General features: G+C 40.8%; 1 protein-coding gene across 2 annotated transcripts in view; it reads left to right on the plus strand.

Moving 5' to 3' along the window:
* PINX1 (PIN2 (TERF1) interacting telomerase inhibitor 1) overlaps window positions 1–20,240 on the plus strand; it is a 62,139-nt gene that overhangs the window by 9,171 nt on the left and 32,728 nt on the right. For both annotated transcript variants that reach the window (XM_032993869.2, XM_042803119.1), the window contains exons 5-6: window positions 3,098–3,190; window positions 5,942–6,018. In XM_032993869.2, coding sequence (XP_032849760.1) covers window positions 3,098–3,190; window positions 5,942–6,018 — 170 coding nt within the window. The remainder of the gene's footprint in view (window positions 1–3,097; window positions 3,191–5,941; window positions 6,019–20,240) is intronic.

The raw sequence follows: 20,240 nt of genomic DNA on the forward strand, positions 1-20,240 counted from the left end.
ACAAGTGGGGAAACTACACGACTTTCCAAAAAGGACTATTTATCAAGTCTTATAATTTTTAAAAGCTTTGAACAGTTTGACCTTGGTTTGTAAAAATGAAGCTGTGCAAAACTGGTGGGTGTGAACTTACAGAAAGAGTTACACGCATCAAATGGTTTATTATCTCTCATTTAGTTAGACTCATGTTTAAACTCTGATCATATATCTAAACAACTCTGTGTAGTGTTGTTAAACCAAGGACTTCTGTTTGGACACAGCAGCCTGTCCACGTGCCTCTAGTGGCAGAATTGCCAGCTTAGTGAATTTAGCAACTGTCCATTCATTCATTCTTGATGTTTGATCACAGAAGGTTTTCTAGGAGAGGAAAGGTAGAAAGAGGAGGAAAATCAGTTAGGAGGAAGGATCAAACTTGGTTTCTAATCCTAGAGAGCTGGGATTAAAATTCTGAACCTGATGCTTTGAAAACACTTTGTTTTAATTGCTGTATAATTTATCCTTGTCCATTGGAGCCCTAATCATGGTCTGAGGCCACACAGTGCTAGGTGCTGTAGTTAAAGTCCTCAAGAGGTAAAATAGCATATCATAGGGAAATTCCAGAAGTTCCTTTCTACCTTTATAACTAAATCCTATCCAAGTTCCAACTTGAGCCATGGGAAGATCATTTAGGTGTAACTGGTGGGAAACCTGCAAACTGATGAGCAGAGAGCTGAAATGACTTGCCCAAGGACACAGTGAGTCAGCACAGAAGCAGGTTTGTTGAGCAAGGCTGTCTTGTTCCTAAATCTGTGCAGCATTCCCTGGGTCATCTGTACTGATGCAATGTGGTCCCTGAAAACTGATTTTTTTTTTTTGTTTCTCCCTGTTTTACTCAGTTATTTTCCTTGGTCTTTTTAGGAGCTGGGACAAGAGTTTTCTATCACTGAGGACAGATTTGGGTGCATGTTGAAAACGCCTGGTCAGAATCACGTTTGGTGATTTGCAGACTGCAAGGATTGCTCTGAAACTTGTATTTGGCAATTGTTGAAGCTGGCAAAACTTAGCCAGATAACTCTGCCTGCAGCTGTGCTACAGGATCAAATGCTACATTATTGGCCATCATCCAGTTTCAAATTGCATTAAAAGACAGCTGAAAAACTTCATTGTTCTTAAATAACTGGTGTAGCTGCCAGAGTTGGATTGCAATTAGAGATCGGGAAGGAAGGGCCCTGTGGTGGTTAGTATGCCAGCATTCAAATACACTTGATGTACGTAGTTTTAGCTTTCTTTTCTTTTTTTTTTTTTTTTTTTCCTCTGTCTGAGCACCTAGTGAGAACCTCTGATTCCTGGCTCTTTTCCTGGGATGCTAAGTGATGATGACTGTGTCCCTTTCCTGTTCATAAAATAGGGCAACATCACTCTGGCCATTTCTGCAATGTGCTTTGAAACGTTCATCTGTATCAGATTTGCTATAGAAATGACACGTGGCTTTACTGCCATGACTAAATTGCTTTAAAAAGCACATAGGTATTCCTGCAGTGCTTGTTCAGTTTGTCGGAGGATCTACCAGTCGGTAGAAGACACGGGGATGTGCCTACCTGTTGGTTGCAAGTGCCAGCACGTTTCAGTAGTGAAATTCCTCCTTGAAGGCACAAGGCGGTGCTGCTGCCCCTTTCGCTGTAAAGAATAAAGTGGAGGAGGAAGCCCTGTGGAATTCCTTTGCTGTGTAATGTTCCCTTTGGTACAAGTGAATCGGAGAGGAGACTACAAGTGCCTTTCTCTGGTCAGGATATTTTAGTTGTGATGCTTACTTTCCCTATAGATCTTTATTGAGCATCTTTAAGTTGTCTGCAAGCTCTGTCTAAAACTGGGTTTTCTAGTCCTTTTCCTCTTCACTAGGGCTTAGTGTATAAGTGGCAGAGTAGATCTCAGACTGCTTTCTGATAGTCACCTCTCCCACTGCAGGCTGCAGATTTTGTTTTTAGGTCAGTGACTCTGTCATCAGGTGTTAATACCTATCAAACAGTGAAGTGCTGTAATTCCAGTGTCAGAAAAGCTTGGTCTGCAGAGCTTACAGGGGTGGGATTGTATGAAGAAGGTGACTCAACTTGGCCCTCAGGGTGTGGGTTGATTTCCCTACCCATCCTAGTCACCACTGGGAGGGAAAAAAGCATCTCACCAGAGTAGCCTTTTCTGGAGTTACAGAGCAGAGAATCCTGAGGTGCCTATTTGTTTTCAGGACAGGATTAATAAAGTAGTTATTAACCAGACAGCAGGTTACCTCCTTCTGAGAATTTATTTTAAATTAACAAGCTCTGTGGATGCAAAGAGTACATCTGGACCAGTAAAATAACCTGCCACAGCACAGGAACTTGGTAGCTCTACTGTTAAATAGTTAGACTGATCCTTCACATGGTTTTGATCTGCACAAGCTAACGTTCTTCCAAACAGCCCCTGAGTGAATTTGGGACTTAGATGACCCCAGAGACCATTCCCAGTGGACAGTTTAGATGCAGCCCCTCTTCTGGAAGCTAGGAATATTAAATAATATGGATGTGGCCATTTGTTCTAGCTGGCCTCAGGGATATAAAAGGTCTGCCACCCTTTAATTTCTTTACACAGATGTGTCAAACTCCGTACAGGCAGAGACACTTCATGTAGTGTTAGAGGTGGAAAGCCTGTCTGTGTGATACTTTTTTTTTCCCCCCTTTTTTCTTTCTAGCCAGTCAGGTCCAGTATTTAGTTTTGTACTATTTCTTACATCTTTTTCAGACTCCAGCACTGGAGATAATTTATAACAAACAGCACAATAAACCCTGACCTATTATTCTTTCCTTACTGTAGAAATAGTGTTAAATTAGACTTTGCCTTTGACCTGGAGTACCTGTATCTGCCTTTTCAAATTACATTAGATTGGAAATGGGAAGGGAAGGGGATGTGGCAAAAAAAAATCAAGCAGTAACATGTCTTGGACAAAACTTATCGTGCTTCCTTCAGTAATATATTATGATATGTTGTTGAGACTTGGTCTTGTGAGAGTAAGTTAAATACAGTGATGTTTGAATTTGGTGGTTAGAATGCCTCTAATAGGGTTGGAACATGTTTGGTTTGTTTTTTTTAGTGTCCTCAGTGAATAATCAGAAGAAGACATTCAGTCTTGAAGAAAAATCCAAATCTTCCAAGAAACGTGTCCATTATATGAAGTTTGCAAAAGGTGAGTTTTGTTGTTTCATAAGCTCTAGCCAAGATTAGATAAAAAAACCACATGTGTCAAGGTGATCTGTTGCCTTCTGGGGTCTAAATTTGGCAAGTAAAATCTTGGTTTAGAAATACCCCCTGCAGCAACTTGCTTAAAGCTATAATATGCTGTTCCTCTTTATTTCGGACAATTTTGGATGGCTTTAGGCTGATCTGGTTGAATAAAACAATTTCTATCTGAAGGAACCATCAGCTGAATAAAGGAACAGTGAATATTCTGAGCGATCTGTGTGTGGGCAGGGAATGGGAGGGAGAGGCAAAGGTGATAACAGAGTTACTTGAGCATCTGCACAGCACTATCCTCTGCAGTCTCCAGTAACTCCTGCTAAGAGATCATGTGGGTAAGATCAGTGATCAGATTAGACCTGAATGCAGGAAGAGGAAAGCCCTCTTACATCCAATAGATAATTTATTGGATAAATTAGGACAGTGGTTGATGGCCAGAAAAACTGTATGAAGAACTTGTGGAGTTTACTGATTTCTTTATTTCTTAGCCATGACATTATTTCAACCATCCCTGGTTTTGGCTCTTGGCAATTGTTCAATCCCTTGCTCTATTTCTCTGCTGGTCATGTTCCTCTTTCACACACCCATGTGCACATGGTGAGTGTATACATATGTTTCAGTGTATGGATAGGATCGGTTTCCACTAATGGCTCATTTATTGAACTTAAAGCTCTGCGTAATGTTTTCTGATAGCAAATGCCTCTGCTAAAACAGAGGTAATTGATGTCTGAATGGAGGCCAAATTCTGATATTGGGATTCAGGATTTTTGATTAAATAATTTGGCCTTCAAGTCAAACTTGTTAACATGACCCTGCCACTTTGATATTAAACAATTCAATTGGTTCAGGGCTTGTAAATACAGAGACTGTGGCCTATTTGAGGTAGTAGCAAAGAGGATTTATTTTGATGTGGATTTAATCTTTTACTAAATATAGAGAAAAAAAAAAAGTGCCTTTTGAGCATGTAAAATATGGAGCAAGGCTTTCATGTTAATAGTATCCCTTATTTGTTTGGTTGTGGTGTTTCTATAAGGTACGTCCCTGTTTGATTGTACCTTCTGTGGTCTAAAACAGGGAAATTGTCCTTTTTCAGGGAAAGAGGAAAAGTTATTTGAGAAAGGCTAGTGTTGTTGTGGCTCTTGTTGAAGTCCGATCCTGCTTCCTTTTAGACTAAACAAGACGAGCTCACACAAAAGCGGGAGAAGGGAGCAGCAGCGATAGAAAATGCAGCTTCCGTTTCTGGTGCTGTTTTGCAGCCTCGCTGCTGGAGGAATACAGGCACCACACAGGCTTAGCAGCTGCGCTTGGATCTGGGAAATACACACCAGTGGGAGATTGAGACAGTGATTTCAATTGCTTTTCTAGTAGCTGTTCCACTCTGATGCTGCAAAAGATTTGGACTGTCACCGAAAAAGGTTTTCTATTAGAGGATGCAAAAAGAGGGGGGGGCGGGGATTATATTTGGAGGGGGAAAGGTCTGGAAAGAAAGCATGGGGTGAGAGGAGGAGCAGCGGGATTGTAAGTGTCATGTTCCAAACCTTGGCCAAGATAAAGCTGAAGGCAGCCACCAGTCTCATCCAGCATGCTTGGGTAAGGACATCTGGATGCTGTGCAGTGAGACACCAGGAAGTTGGGTAACACTTTCTTCCTCTGGGTTGATGTGTCTGCTTACCCTCTGTGGGCAGTTAAGGATCCCGAAAAGAAGAAACAGGTGGAATAGTCAGATTTATTTATTAGTTTTTGTCCGTTACAAGTGCTTAGATTCATTTTGAGGTCAGTAAATTTGGCATCAGGAAATCAAGTGGAGTGAGACCCTGGCAGATTCCTAATAAGTTGACCTGTCTGAGCTCATTTTGTTTCTTCAACCTTTGCTCACTTTTTTTTTTTTTTTAAAAAAAAAGAGAATTTTCCAAGATAAGTTGTGGTCAGCTCAATATAAAAACTTCTGCACTGTGGAATCGGCTAATTTTTGCCGGTATCTCAGAATATCTGATCATCACACCCTTTTGCTTCCCCTTCCCAATATCTGATATCCAGCCAGCCACACAACAGTCAGATGGGGATAATGGTCCTACTGGAACTTAGAGAAATCTTTGCCTCACCCTTGAAATTGTTCTAAGTTGGAATAATCCAGTGTGTTGTGGAGATGGAGGTTTTGCTTTTCAGAAGCAATTTCATGAATCAAAGAAAAGTCCCCACTGAGTAAAGATGGACTTTTTTTTTCACTGTATGGAGGAGCTATAACTCCCTAACTCTGTCAGAGATGGGAAATCTCATGAGAACCCAAAGATGTGCCATTTCTCCTTGAACTTTTCTTGTGTGTAGGAGGTTACAACTCGTCTTTCCCTTTTAGTGTAGTGCTGCTTTCCTCATCTTGCTATATCAATTGCAGTATCAAGTCAGGGGAAACAAGCAGCTGTTATGTTTCCCTGTGGGCATACACCAGCAGGCTGTGGTTGTCTCCTCACCAATTTTTCCTGCTACACACACGCATTTCCTATTGTATGTGGGAATCATGGTCAGCCCTCACTTAGTGTCTTTTACATTCCCCTCCTGTTTTTGGTTCACCTCCAAAACCAGTTTCCCTACCTCCATGGATCACACACAGTTTGTATTATCAAAATGTACCTGTCATCACCAAATGTGAAGGTTTTGTTTTGTGTAGTTTTTTTTTTTTTCCCCCTCCCCTTGCCCATTTCAGGTAAGGATCTCTCTTCGCGCAGTGAAGATGATCTGTCCTGTATATTTGGGAAACGACAGAAGAATATGAAGACACAGGTAAACAAGAGGCTTCACGTTTTTCTTGTTTCCCTGCTATATTCCTTTATAACAAAAACATATTTAAATGCCTCTCTACTAATGAGATTACCACATGCCCATCAAAAGCAAAGGGTCTTCTGCCTGTGAAATCACTGTTGTTTCTATGTGAAGGCTGCAGGTGGATGGCTGTGCTCTGAACCATTAGGAAATGAGTGAATTCAGTATGTATTTTTATGAATTATTGTGGTGTAACTTCTTTGGAGTTAGGAATCTTCATTACTTTAATTTTACACTTGTTAAGCAATTTACATTGCAAAGTAGATCAATTTTGCTTGATGTGAAAGTTGAATAAATATCCGAAGTAAAATGTGACATTCAGTAACAACTGACCAATATCAGCAAACTGCCATTATTTTCACAAGAATTGGGAAAGGCTGAGCAGCTACAAAGTCTCGCTCGTCTTTGAACAAAGGATTCAAAGATGGCTTGAACACTGATAAATATTTAATGAGAAGACTTTTTCCCCAACTTTCTGTAATGAGATCAAGGTTCGTACTAGCATTTATTTTATTTTATTTATGTATTCATCAGCATTTTGCACTGCAGAGAATAGGCCTGCTATATCAGTGTATAAAATAAGACTTATACTGCGACATGACTAGTGTATCCAGAAAAATTTTTTGGAATAGATGACATCTGGAAAAGCACAAATGAATATGTTTCAAGAATTACCCTGTTGGTTTGGAGGTCTCTGAAGTCTCTTATCTGGAGGGAAAGATGGGGCCTGAAATTCCGTGGAAATTTCTGAAATACCATGTATGTGTTTGACACCTTGCTCATGCAGTACTCCTGGAAATTATTCTGTAACTTCACTGTAGGCCACTGAACTTTGGGAGGAGAGGAATAAGGGAAAGAATGTGCTAAGAGATCCTAGATAGTAGTGAAAGTAATATAAGGTTAGTAGCTGTGTAAATGCTGGGCAGAATGGCAAAAGAGCTTGTGAAGAACAAATTGCGATCCACTGGGGATTCTTCACTGGAAAAAACTCTTACTATAAAATAAAGAACACTTCAGTGGGGTGTCTTGAATTGAACAGTTTGAAGGATTTGGTCCTGCCATTGTCCCATATAATTTCAGCGAATGCACTGGATGTTTTAAAGTTATTGGTAGGACGGAGAAAAATATCAGGTTTGTTTTCTGAGTGCTGTCCTCTAAACTACAAAAATATAGTTAATTAAACTGGGAAGTTAGAAGAAATTTAAACAAATTAAGAACTGTCCTGTCTTGTCTGCCACTGTGAAAAACAGTATGAACCTTTGTTACAAGTCACATGGTTTGGCTTGAAAGGTAAGAGCTTGGGAGGAGGCCATCAGCCACAGCACGACCCATCTTAACTTATTAATGTCTTGAAATAAACATTTGGGGACTTCAAGTCCATGAGAGCTGTTAGAGGTCTCAAATGCTGTAGGTAAACTTCCACCACCAGAGTCCCCTTGATTAACACTTCGATCACCTAAATATGCCGTGGATCTACTTCTTAGCTCCCTTGCTGTCAGATCAATATGAAGTGAGACAAACTGGGATTTAATGCAAATCAACAGTGCTGTGGTTAAGGGAGTGGATTTTGCCCCCCACCCATGAGCTGTCCCAAATAGTTGCTCTTGTTCTCTCTGCATGTCGTGCATCTTTTGAAACTAAAGATAAGTTTGGAAGGTGCTGTTGCTTCTTCTGGGACTTAACAGACACTGCAGATCATGTGCATTTATGGCTGCTTGTGCAGGGTGTGTAAGTTTGCACATGCTTTTGCTCATTCCTTGACCGATGCAGTGGTTGGCTGATGACTACTGCACAGATTTCCTTTTTCCCCTCACTGAACACTAAGCTAATGGGTCAAGGTTCTGGCAAAAAGTCACAGACTGTTCCCTGTTAAGCACCCAGATTTCCACATGCAAATACAGGCAGGAGGTAATGTAATCTGGAGCTGCATTGTTGTCTTCTGGCTACCGTCTGCTGCTAAGCAGCCCCAGGGAGAGAAAGCCAGAGGCAGCACAATTGCCCCCCCCCATGGACCAGAGATGTGTGGAGTATGCACAGACCCTCCAGCTCTGAGCAATTTCATTTCATTGCACCCATGAACCCTCATGATCCCTTTCCATCATGTTCCAGAGTCCGGTCCTTAAGGTGGCACAAATGGAACTACCCTGGGAGGATTTGCAGTGCTGTTCTGTGTGTGTGTTTGCATTCTGTTTTGAAATTCCTAGGCTCTGGGCATTTCCCAGATGTGGCAGAGAGCACACTGCAGGAGCAGGAAAGTGCTGTCATTCTCCTGGAAGCGAGTTGTTCATATCTATTCCTGTGTAGAGATAATGTAGGAAGAGTCCTGGTGTCCATCAGTGCCCTGGTAGGTTGCAGTTCCTTTTAATTGCAGCTCCTACAACCGCTAGTAACAGTTGGATGCTGCTGTCCCTGTTCAAAGTAGATGAGGACAGCTTCCATACTTACACAGGTGCCAGAACTGCTGCTGTCAGTTTATCTGATTGCAGGTTCCCAGCTGTACTTGTACCTGAGATGACACAGGGACGTACCTGTTACGTATTGATCCTGTAGCCTGAAGTCCTGTGTTTAAAGCTCACTCTGAGGTATTAGATTCCTCCCCTTTTTTTAGAGGTGCAGTTTGAGAAGCAGTCAGTACAGATTTGATTTGGACTGAATGACCTATCCTCAGCTTGCAATAGAGTTGTCATTCCACTCTTTTGACAAGGATATTCAGCATAATTCTTTTTCCCATATTTCTAGTTGGTTCAGTCCGGGATCAGAACTGTCTTGGATACAGCTTCATGGAGAGATGCAGGAACTTCTTTTCATAGAATCACAGTATTATTGAGACTGGAGGAGACCTGGAGGTCTCTGTTTCAGTCACCCTGCTCAAAGCAGGGTCCGCTACAGCAAGTTGCTCAGAACCTTGTCCAACTGGGTTTTGACAGTTTCCCTCCCTTAAAGGCTCCAATTTAAGCCTGTGTGGATGGATCTGTGGAAGGAGATCACTTAAGGAGCATAAGTTTGGAGCATTTTGGACTAACAAAACACTGATGCTGTAAATGGACTCAGCTGGGTGATCACTGACGGTTCTGTAGGCATCAGACAGGGTGAAAGTTATGGAAACATGTAGGGACGTATGCCACTGATGGCATTATGGCCAGGTTTTTCATCTGAGTTGTGGAGCTACTCTTACTCCTAAGGGCTGTTGTACCCGTGGCCTTTGAGCTTTTCTGTTTCTGGAAATGCCTGAATGTACAGTAGATCCTGGCAGTGGTATTACACCGATGCTCATCGGCACTGTCATACTACATCAGGTTTGCTGGTGTCATACCAAACTGGTCTTAAAGATTAGGAAAAGGGGAGGAGAAAGCAAAACCCCGGAAACTCCATTTGTGCTTATGATTGAATGGAAATTTAGTGGAAGGGCTCAAGGCTGTGACATGATCTCTGGACCAGCAAGATAATCCTGGCTCTTCTGAAGTGCTTGTCAAAAATACGTCACCTCTGAACTGCTGCTGTGATAAATAGTGTGTCAACAAATCAGATATGTCACAGAGACGCTGTTCCAGTTAGTTGTGTTCAGTCAGTAGCAGTCATTTTATGATCTTGACCTGTGGAGTAGTCTTTGGCAAAAGATGTTTTGTTCTAGCTCGATCTCCACTGTCTTAACTGTAGAGCTGATCTCAGACTCACTTTTTAACTGTCTCGGTACCTTGGCCTGATCCAGCTAATGGGTCTTTTCTCTTGTTTCACACTGACACTACTGCCGTAAGTGGGGATGTTGAAATTTGGATTATCTACCTTATCAAAGGAAGAGGGAGTTGGCTACAGGATTGTAAAGATTGCAAAAGAGTGGAATTGCAAAGGATATGGAAGGAAATGCTGTTTGCCCCTAAAGGTCAAAAGGAGTTTCTCTAGAAGTAATTAGACCGAGATACTAGTTTAAGCAATTGTTTTGATGGTTCTGGGATATGTGTTACTAATCATAGGCACTTGCAATCTTTAATTCTCCTGAAAGTTAAACATAACTGGTTTTTTTTTTAATTATTTTTGATAAATCATGTGTCTACCTAAAACCTTCTTAATAAACTATACAAGGACCTTTGTTTAAAAAGAAAAATACAAGTGAAAAAAAACGGGGGGAAGAAAACAATGGCTGGGCTTTGGAGTGGACCTAAACTGAAAACGTCTGCAGTTTTTCCCAGGGAGAGTAAGTGATTGAAAATATTGAATTGTAATTATGATGCTCTCTGGAGACCTACAGTGAGGACCTGTTTTGCAGGGTAAGATTTGCCAGACTTTTTTTGCCCCCACTTTCCCTCTGATTTTCTCACTTACTTAGTAACACTGGGAGCTGGGGAGACAGAAAAACAAATTCCATTAGTTCCTATCTGGTTGAACTTCCTGGAACCCCCACTATTTTTTTTGCTTCTCAGAATTTCCTTCCTCCATCCAGCTGTGTTTCCTGATGAAGCCTTATCACTGGAGAAAATGCTCCTGAGTGAGACTGAGGATTTGGGAATGAGTTACAGACAGCCCCAACTTGGTTGCTGAACAACATGATTCTGGCACTGATTTCACTTTGGGGGCTAGGGGAATAGTTCTGATTTGCTGGCGCATTTGTAATAACTGAGATACGTAGAAAACCGAATGTTTTGCATCCATCTCACTTCCACGTTTTGGGCCATTTGATGAGTAATCTGCTTCCTCCAAATCTTTGTAGTTTAGATGTAAATCTGCGTAAGTTCCCTTAAACTACCTAATCCAAGTAGCCTGAAAGTCTCGAGTTTGTGGTGATTTCTTCCGTGTTAGTCATTAGAAATGTAACTATCCACCCTGTTGCTTTTTTACTTTTTTCTTTTTTTTTTTTTTTTTTTTTTAAATCAGGAAATTGTCTTCTGACACATTTTGCAGAACTTCCTCAACTGACTTACATTTCCCAGCACTTATCAGAAAAGCATGTTGGCTAATCTTAAGGGACATAACTGAAAATCCATTAAAGTCTGGCTCCGCCATGGGCTCACTGAAGGTATGGGTAAACTTATATAATTACCCAGACCTCAACTTTCTGCAAAATAACAATCATGATACTGAAGTTTGTAGCGTTTCACAATTGCGACTTTTAGGCAAGTTGCAAGTTTGGTCTATTGTATCTTTTTTTACCAGTGACAAAAATCTCTGTTGTGGAGGTAGCATATAAATTAATTTGCTGTTCTTTTCAGGGAACAGAAAACTGCAGAAGAGAAAAATTAGCTAAAAATTAACCTAGGTTTTTCACCATTCTGCTTTGGAGACCACAGCTAGCCTGAAGTGCTTGGGACTGAGGAGCAGAGCAGAAGAACATCAAAAACCTGGAGAGAGTCCAAAAGGATTTAGTAAAATGGGCGACAGGGTTAGAGGGCATGTCCTAGAAGGAGAGAGTGGAGGAACTGGATATGTTCATCTCCGAAGAGAGGCAGAAAAAGATGACCTCTCTGCCTATAAATATCTGGGGGTCAGGGGAGAGGGAGGGACAGAGGAAGGGAAGGGATAGTAATCAGGGTAGGCAAAAGCCAGGAATGGTACTGGAAGTGAGAACTTCAATTAGAAAAAGGAAGACACAAGCTTACTCTTCTGCTGGCTTCTTCGCAGTGATGTCAGTGGGACAGTGGAAGAGTCTCCTAAGGGAAATCCCAGCTCCTTAGTAAGTGGCACCAAGATTAAAAAAAAAAAAATAAAAAAAATTAACACTTTTAGACCCACTGGATAGGCAAAGACAAATTGGTTTAAGTAAATCAACTCCCAACGAGTCATTCTGTGAGCAGCTCCAGGGCTGAAGCTCGGTTTCCTCTGGTTGTGTTGTGCTTGGATTCTGTGTGACTAAAGGAGATGAGCTCATGCTGCAATCCCTGTCCACATGCACACTGATCTGTTGGCCTTCTCTGCCCAGCTGCCTGTTTTTGTTAAATATTTTAGAGTCTTAATGTCTTTGAAATGCCTAAGCTTCTGCTAGGTTGGATGAAAAAATTGCTGGAGAGAAAGGGGTGCATGATGTACACAAATATCTGGGCAGAATGATTGTGGAAACTTTGCTTCCTTAAGAAATCAGTGTAAAAATGTAATTGCTGTCAGTGTGTTCCGGAGGAAGACAGTAGGAAAATATTGAGATAGTGTCTTTAACATATTTCCTTCTTTTTTTCTTATACATTTATTATCAGAGAGAATAATTGAATTTTTAGAGGCACTGAGTATCTTATGCTGAGGTATTATAATTACCCCCAGGCTACAGAGTTTGCCAGATCTGGGAAACTCTAACATTTAGAACTGCTCAGTGCTTATTCCTATATGTGACTTGATCATTTTAGCACAAAAGTATGTAATGTGTTCTGTGTCACTGGGAAGAGTGAATATAACATTTTACCAAGAATCAAGGAAAATTAAAAAGTAGGTAACAAAAGGTGAGATTTAATCCCACCCAACTTTATTGGTAGAAGATCTAAGCATCTTCTCCAGACTCCTGTCATAGTGGAGAGGCACAAGTGCCCAAACAGATGTGTTCACTGTCTCCAAAGATGGTAAAGATGTATGAAGCTGAACCCTTCCTAGAGAGACGTGCCTCTTCACTGATTGTAGAGGGCATCGAACAGTGAGGTGCATCCTATCCAAGAAGTTATATTCTGAATATATTTTGTTTCAGTGCAAAAGCTGACTATGTTCTTATAAGCATGTAGTTCCTGCTCAGCCCTCTTAAACTATTCAGTTCTTGTCAAGTCTGATTTTTTTTATGATTTTTTTTTTTTTTTTAATGTTGGTTAGTGGGAAGAGTTGGGTGACCTGGTGGCAGCGTCTGCAAGACAATATAGTGGTGCTTTTACGTGTTTGGTATCCCCAGGAACCTGCTTCTGATCAGGAAGGTTTCTGTCAGCCTCTAGTTCACTGCTGCTTTGCCAGCATATCTTACTACAGATTTTTAGACTCATGATCTAGGAAATGGTAACACTCAGCTTACAGTGGCTTAGTTCTCCTTGACTTCGATGGGAGCTCTCTGTGTGCATCGCTGTCAGAGGCTATCATTAGGTTTGTGTGTTCATCTGTTTGGGGTTTTTTATGACCGTTTGAGAGAAATGTATTAAAATTACGATTAGCAACGGCTTTTTACGACATCTGTAATACTTCAGTCACTTCTTTGGCCTCTCCAGTTTTGCACTGCAGCATACCATGGACTCCTAACAGCTGGAAGGATCATTTCTGAAAAAAAAGAAAAGAATCCCCAAAACTCGATTCTACCAGCAGTTCTTTTGACCTCTGCCCATGCCTGAGGGGCTACCAGGACAGATTGGTGACACAAACTCACAAGGAGGACAGCATGACAATACAGCTGAAGGGCTAAATGCATCTTTAGTGTACACGAGTGGTACAAGTAGGGCAAATCTTCTGGCAGCACAGACTAGCATAAAGTGGATCTAAAACCCTGTTGCTTTGAGCTGGTAGCTTGTAAAACTGTATACAGCAAGTCAGAAAAACAATGAATTAACTCGAGGTGTTAATTTGGGCAATATTTTTAATACTTCTCCACACAGATGAGATTGTTCCAGGAGCACCGGTAAAAATTACTTTACCCAGCATGGTGTCCTAGTAGTGCTTTTGATAAAAGGAGGAAGAGCAAAGTATTGATGTTTTGTTGCCTATTCTATAAGCACCTTGTTAATCAACTGAGGATAAATTATTGCTGTTCAGCTATCAGCAGAGAGGGAGAGGAGGAGACATCTCCCAATCTGGAAGAAATGGTGCTTTTTCTTCCCTCTTCATTGGAGAAGAGTCTTGCCTTTAGCGTTAGTTCCTTCGGGGGGTTGTTAGGAAAAGAAAAAAAACTGGGGGGAGCTCTTTTGATTTATTTTCTCTCCTTCCCTTTTGGTCACTTCGATAGGCTTAAAGAGCCGAGTTGGCTTTAATGTGTTACCATTAGAGACCATGCATTAGCTGGAATAAACCATCATGCCTCACAGTGAAAAATATCCCTTGATTGGCTAATTAATCAGTCAAAGGGGAATGACATGGCCCTCGGCTTGAGGGACTCTGCTGCACAGGTAAACAGGTCATTGATAAATGGTTTACCCACAAATTCATATATCAAGAAAACTTAGTCATTTTTTAACTACACTTTGTGTGAAAGCTGCACTGCATTTTTGGAGGTATATTTTTGCTGCCCTTGCTTTTTGCATTGTGGGAGTTTTTAGGTTGTGAAAGTTTCAAGAGGAAAAGCCCAGACAGAACTTTGTTACAATTGTAGTTCTTCTGTTTTCTGAATTGCAAAAAAACCCTCAAGGTTTTTTTTTTTTTCCCCCAAGGTGGGAGTGGGGGAAGGAAATAATTGTCATGGCTTTGTATTGAGATTGAGTGGGTCTCTAATCAGAATGGCGCTTAGCTTTTTGTCATTTAAATATCCTAAAACTGTTCAGTGGGTCATATCCAGTCCTCAGGCACTGCATGAACAAAGCTGACATCCATAAATGGGTCTAATGAAATAATTGGGGAAAATACATGAAGATGCAGGTCTGTGTTGATAAAAGAATTCATCTTACCCAACTCAGTACTGGCTTTTGGCATCTATATGCTAAATCTTGTCATCTGTATAGTTTATAAGTAAGACCTTATCCTGAAAAGATGATTCCCCACTGGGATTCTTCACTGAGAGTTAAAAAAAAAAAAAAAAAGTGAGGGAGGAAATACAGCTCTAAACTAAATTGCATAAAAACGTGATCCAGAACCACTCTTATGTATGGGATGTGTAAATAGGGTTAAAGCAGTGTAATCATGTAAGGAACCATAAACCAATAACATTTGGCATAGCTGCTTAACTGGGTGCACTGGGTGCTCAAAACTAATCCTAATTGTGTTGTTTTTGTTTTTGTTTTTGTTTTTTTTTTTGTTAACTGTGTGTACTCTGAGAAAGTAACATATCAGTACCAAAGTGCATAAGCTTGGCTACTACAGAATAAAGTTAACCTTATTTTTGTCATGTGTAATCCCTTCCTCCCAAACAGTCCTTGTCATGGGCCTGCACTTTATAGGACAGCTTTGTTTTGTTTTTCCTTTTAAAAATATTTGTCCGATCAAAGAGCTTTCTTTAAAAAAAAAACAAACAAAACAAAAAAAATCCAGTGCAGTAGTTCAAAACAAGGAAAAGTACATTTTTTTGATCCTATCATAACAGGATTTGTATATGGAAGTGTGAACTAAGCAGGTGGCTTCCTGTTGATTTTAAAACCAGGTGGGCAAGTTCTTGACAACGAGTTGATCTCCCAAGCTGCTACCTGCCCTGGTGTCCTGGTGCAAGAATATGCTGCATGCTGTTTCCTTCTGCTGGTGTAGCACAGAGCCAAGATGATGATCCTTTGCACAAAGGAGCATATTCCTCGGTGTGCGAGGAGTGCAGGTAGCGTGATGACATTTGGGACTGGTATCTTGTGGGAATAATACTGCTGTGGGAATGAGAGGAAAATAGCAGCTTGTGCACTCTCTCAGAAATCAGGGAATAGAATACATTTTATTATCTGCTGAGAAGGCTGCTGGACCCACTCGGATAGCCTGTAGAAGGACTGGTTGTTCGTAGCACAGTCTTATTTTTGCTGTCTTTTAGTTATTAAAGGGTTTCTAACCTTTCTCCGAGTGTGTCTTCTGATTTTGGCTCACCAAACTGATGATGAAACTGCTATAGCTGGTTCAGATGAGTTAAGCAAACCAGAAGTTGGAGGGATATAAGTGATTCAGCCTGAGAAAATGCTTAAAATCCAAGAACAAGCTTTTCCACTTCCAGTCCAGTATTTTGACTCCTCTACTCTATCGCCACTTCTCTCCATTCTTCAGCTGGGAGAATTTGCTTTTTTTCTTCTCCAATCAGGAGAAATATCTGGTGCTGGAGTGTAACTTAATAATAGACTTCCCCATCAGAGTAACCTTGAGAGTCTGAGGTACTCCCTCCTCTCTGACCTCACTTCAGCTGCCTGATGCGTTTGAAAAGTTTGGCAATTTGAAGTTAATTTGGGATCATTTGAATTTTCTCAAAGGAATAAGACAAGGTCAAGAAATCCATTGTCTGAGTTTGTCCCTGCATCTATAGCCTCACTCAGCAAACTATCATCGATCCCAGTGCTTTTCTTTTGAATAACTGTGATGTTGCCATATATATTTTGGAAATGTGACCTGCTGAGGAAAGTCACTAATTTGGCCATCTGCTAATAACGGTGTGTATCCCTCAGTTAAGAAAAGAGGAAGAGTATGATGGAGATGATGATCATGCAGTGGGATAGTAGGTACCTTCCATGCTCTGTTTGATTTAGGATCATCTTTAAAATGATACCTAAGTTGCTGGTATCTTGATGGTGGTAGTTCTCCATCACAGGATACTTTGGGAGAAGGACCTCAGATTTGGTGGTAAGGATGAATACTGTCCAGTTTTGACTGGTAAAACAGATTATCTGTTTTTGAGAGGAGAGAGCAAGGAAGTGAGGGTCTTACAGCTGAAGTAAGCAACAGAAATGGGAATGGAGGGGAGCTCAAGCAAACCTGAGTTTTGCTGAGTTGGAAGGCATTTGGGTACTGTTACTGTACAGATTCTGAAATTTCTGTGCACGTTAACAACATCTGAACTCTTCCCCGCACTGGATTAAGGGATGTGACGTCTGTCTGTCGTGCGTAGTTTGTTCTTTCTCTCCTTGGGGGAAATTGGTTGTGCGTTCAAGTGTTTTGATTTGGCAGACTCTCAGTAATACAAACCCAGTGGGTATTAGTGAAGACAAGTTGAAGTGTGCTCTGGCTTTGGAGCAGAAGATGATGCTGTCTATGGTAATTAATTTCTGTGGAAGTTTGTTGTAGTCTGCAGTGGACCTCCAGAAGGTTCTATATAGTTGAGTTTTAACCTGCTGGTAGAAAATGCTCGTGCTCCTCAGGATCCAGAATCACCAGGACTGGTTTGGTGACCAGATTACCTCGGCTGAAGTTAAGCACTAATACTTTGTTGGATGGCCCTTACACTGAGCTTTAGGCGCCAATAAAAAGAGCAAGACCGAGATGATTTGACCATGGATGGTGGAGGGGACAGAAGGTAAAAAGTGTGGTTGTCCACAGGGTTGAAGAGTTCTGATAATTCTTGTTATTTCTGGTTTGCTGGAGTTTATTTTAAATCTGCTTTGTTCTTACCATGAGCTGATTTCTTCTGAGTGCTGGGTCATGTTTACCACAGCAGAATTGAACCCAGCTCAGGCTAACTAGATCCTGTGTCACCTGTGTGTTACAGGTTGTTTTTAACGAAGGAAGAGAAGATCAAAAATATTGTCTGCCCTAAAATCCTGTTTTCCAGAATATTGAAGAATTTAAATGTCACTCAGTACTTCAATACTTGAAAGAAAATGATTTATTCTCAATACTTTTTTTACAAAGAAATTTCTGCAAGCATGGGAGTAGAATGAAGTTACTGTAGTACAGCAAGTTAGTCAAAGGCTAATGCTAATTAGGAAATGCTTTCTAGTCCAGAGAAAATAAGATCAATTTTCTTTAAAATTTCTAAAAACATTTTTCCTTAAAATAGTTAATTTCTATGTTTTGCAATGAATATTTGCAATTAGAGAAGTAGGAATTACTACAAATGTCTTGTTGTGGTCAAGTGCAGGCTTGCAGGTGCTTTTTATTATTATTCATTATACCACTATATCATATAATGGAGTAAAAATCTTAGAAGAGGAAAAAAAAAATCCAATTTTAGTTATTTATTAGTTCAGGTAACCCTTTGTGTATATGTATGTTTGATGTCTTATTAATAATACGATTCGTGTGTTTCTCAGAGAAAAAGGGGAACAGTGTAAGTAATTAAGCAGCAGGTTTTTTGTTGATCGTCGCCACCTCTCATTTACCTTTAACTTTTAACCGTATTTAAAAAGCACCTTAGTCTGTACCAGACACTCCAAGGTACCTTCCTCATTTAGCTGTTTTAATAAACAGATTCCTAGGTTTAGCTGTTACTCAGTAAAATAACTGTAAAGTCTTCTGGATAGCAGATGTGGAATTTCTAATGTATTAAGAATTTATTTTAATGTATCGTTAAGAAATAGGAACTACTAATGTGTTAAGACACTGAGATATTTGGTATGAAAAGTGTCATAGCAAGCAGCAAAGACAACTTCTTGAATTCTGTTTTGATGCACAGCATGTCAGGGGCTACTAACTCTATATGCCACTGTTGTCACACTCAAGCAAAAGCTATTTCCTCCAACAATTCCCAAATTATCTTAGAACTTCCAGTCTTTATTCACTTGCCTGGCTCAGCCTGTCCCAGTATCAGGTCCTTAATCAGTAAACAACACATTTAGCCCAGTGGGTTATTAATTTTCTAAATACCTTCCTCTTCTATGTTCTCAATCTGTCCAGTAATGGCATCAGTTCAAAACTCAGATTGTTCCACGAAGACCACCATAATAGTCTGCTTACATAAACCTTTTGGTGCTACTCAGCTTGAATCTGGGGCAGTGATATAATGAAACACATGACTGTCGGGTTATCCAGTTCTCAAGTTTGCTTCTACCTAAAAAGGTTTCTCCTCCTGAATTGAAGAATGAATGTTCTGTGGGGAGCAATTCAGTGTTGGCTCAAGTGACCTAATTTCAGCCTCTTAATATCTGTGACTGTGCTAATGCTGAAAGCTTAGGCATTCATTTACATTTCATCTTAAAAGCAGAGAGAATGCTGGGCCAAACTTTGAGGCGATGAGAGAAAATTGTGTAATCTTACACGTCAGCAAGCGACTGGAAGAGGAAGTTTTTTGTTGCAACTTGCACGCTCAGAAGTTAGAAGGCAAAATGTCCCTATTTTAACTTATGCCTCGTTAAGCCTTCTATTAATCACTGCCTTTAAACTCCTCTCTCCCAGCCGGTTTGGATTTGAGCATGTGATCTCTCTGTAGAAGACATCACCCCACAGTGGATTCCAGGAATGTGGCGCAGGTGAGGCACAGCCAGCCTGTAGCCAGGGCTCTTTGCTTTGCTTTGCTTTCACCAATATCCTACTCACACGCCATGCAGCCTTGGGTCAAGTTACTTCTCTGCATCCCAATTTCACAATCACTAAATCTGGGGATGATTCATGTACCCCATGTAGGTGGTATTAGCCTAATTCGCGTTAAGTGTGTAGTTCTTCATGAAGTGCATTCAAGTATTTAGAGAAGTGAAAATGTTTAAGTGCAAAGTATATAGCTACACGTTCAATTTCTCCTCATGGTTATTTCTGGAGAATTAGAAGAGCTGTTTGAAGTGTACTGTATGTGCTTACCTGTTTACCTTTTGAACTTTATAGCCATAGTGGCTAGAAAAGCTATATTGTGGTTTTAGGACATTGTAACTTAATTAAACTGTCAGAGATTCCTGAAGCGTGACTGTCTCCAGCTTGTCAGAAACCCCAGCAAAAGAAAGACTGTTTACATAAAATCCTAATGGGAGGAGGGGGGGGGCGTGTGCTCCAAAGCACCACCTTACTTGCAGGACTGAGGGCGAGGGTATGTAACCCTGCAGATCTGTGAATCTTGGAGAGTTGAGGTCAAGCAAGAAGTGAAGAAGTATCTACCTGCAGGAGTGTTTGTATAAATGGTTGCTTCTGGTCAAGTGAAGTAGCAGCCCTTGTTTTGACAGCTAGTACTTAATGTATCATTTGGGCTGCTGATTCTCTGACATCCTTTCATTACAACAGACCTCCTCTGACCAGTGCTTACCAACCAGAGCACTGCAGGGTTGTTTTGTGTCATGGGTGGGTTTTTGGGGTTTTTTTGTTTTGTTTTGTTTTTTTTTTTCCTTTTTCATAAGCCTAGTGTTTCTCAGTTACCAAATGCCAAAGGAATGCTGTGTGTAGCAACTGCAATGGATCGCATCCAAAGGCACAAAATATGGCCTGTTCCTTTTTCCTCCATTGTCGTAGGGAAATGGGTGTCTCCAAGAGACGCCCATTGGTATAGCCCTTGCTCTTCAGCAACAAAAGTCTGGGTGTTCTGATTTTAACACTTGCCACTGAAAAACAGAGGTTTGTCACTCCTGGCAACTGTCTTTACAAAAACACTGATAACAATAAAGGGCTTCATGCCCAGTCCTGGCTTGTGCTTGCTTTCTGGGAATCTTCCAGTGTAGTGGGGATGCTGCCCCTCAGCTTTAGCCCACAGAGCTGTCCCTGGATGGCAGAACTCA

Source organism: Tyto alba, unplaced genomic scaffold (assembly GCF_018691265.1).
Source record: "Tyto alba isolate M040663 unplaced genomic scaffold, T.alba_DEE_v4.0 Super-Scaffold_40, whole genome shotgun sequence".
Taxonomy (NCBI): domain Eukaryota; kingdom Metazoa; phylum Chordata; class Aves; order Strigiformes; family Tytonidae; genus Tyto; species Tyto alba.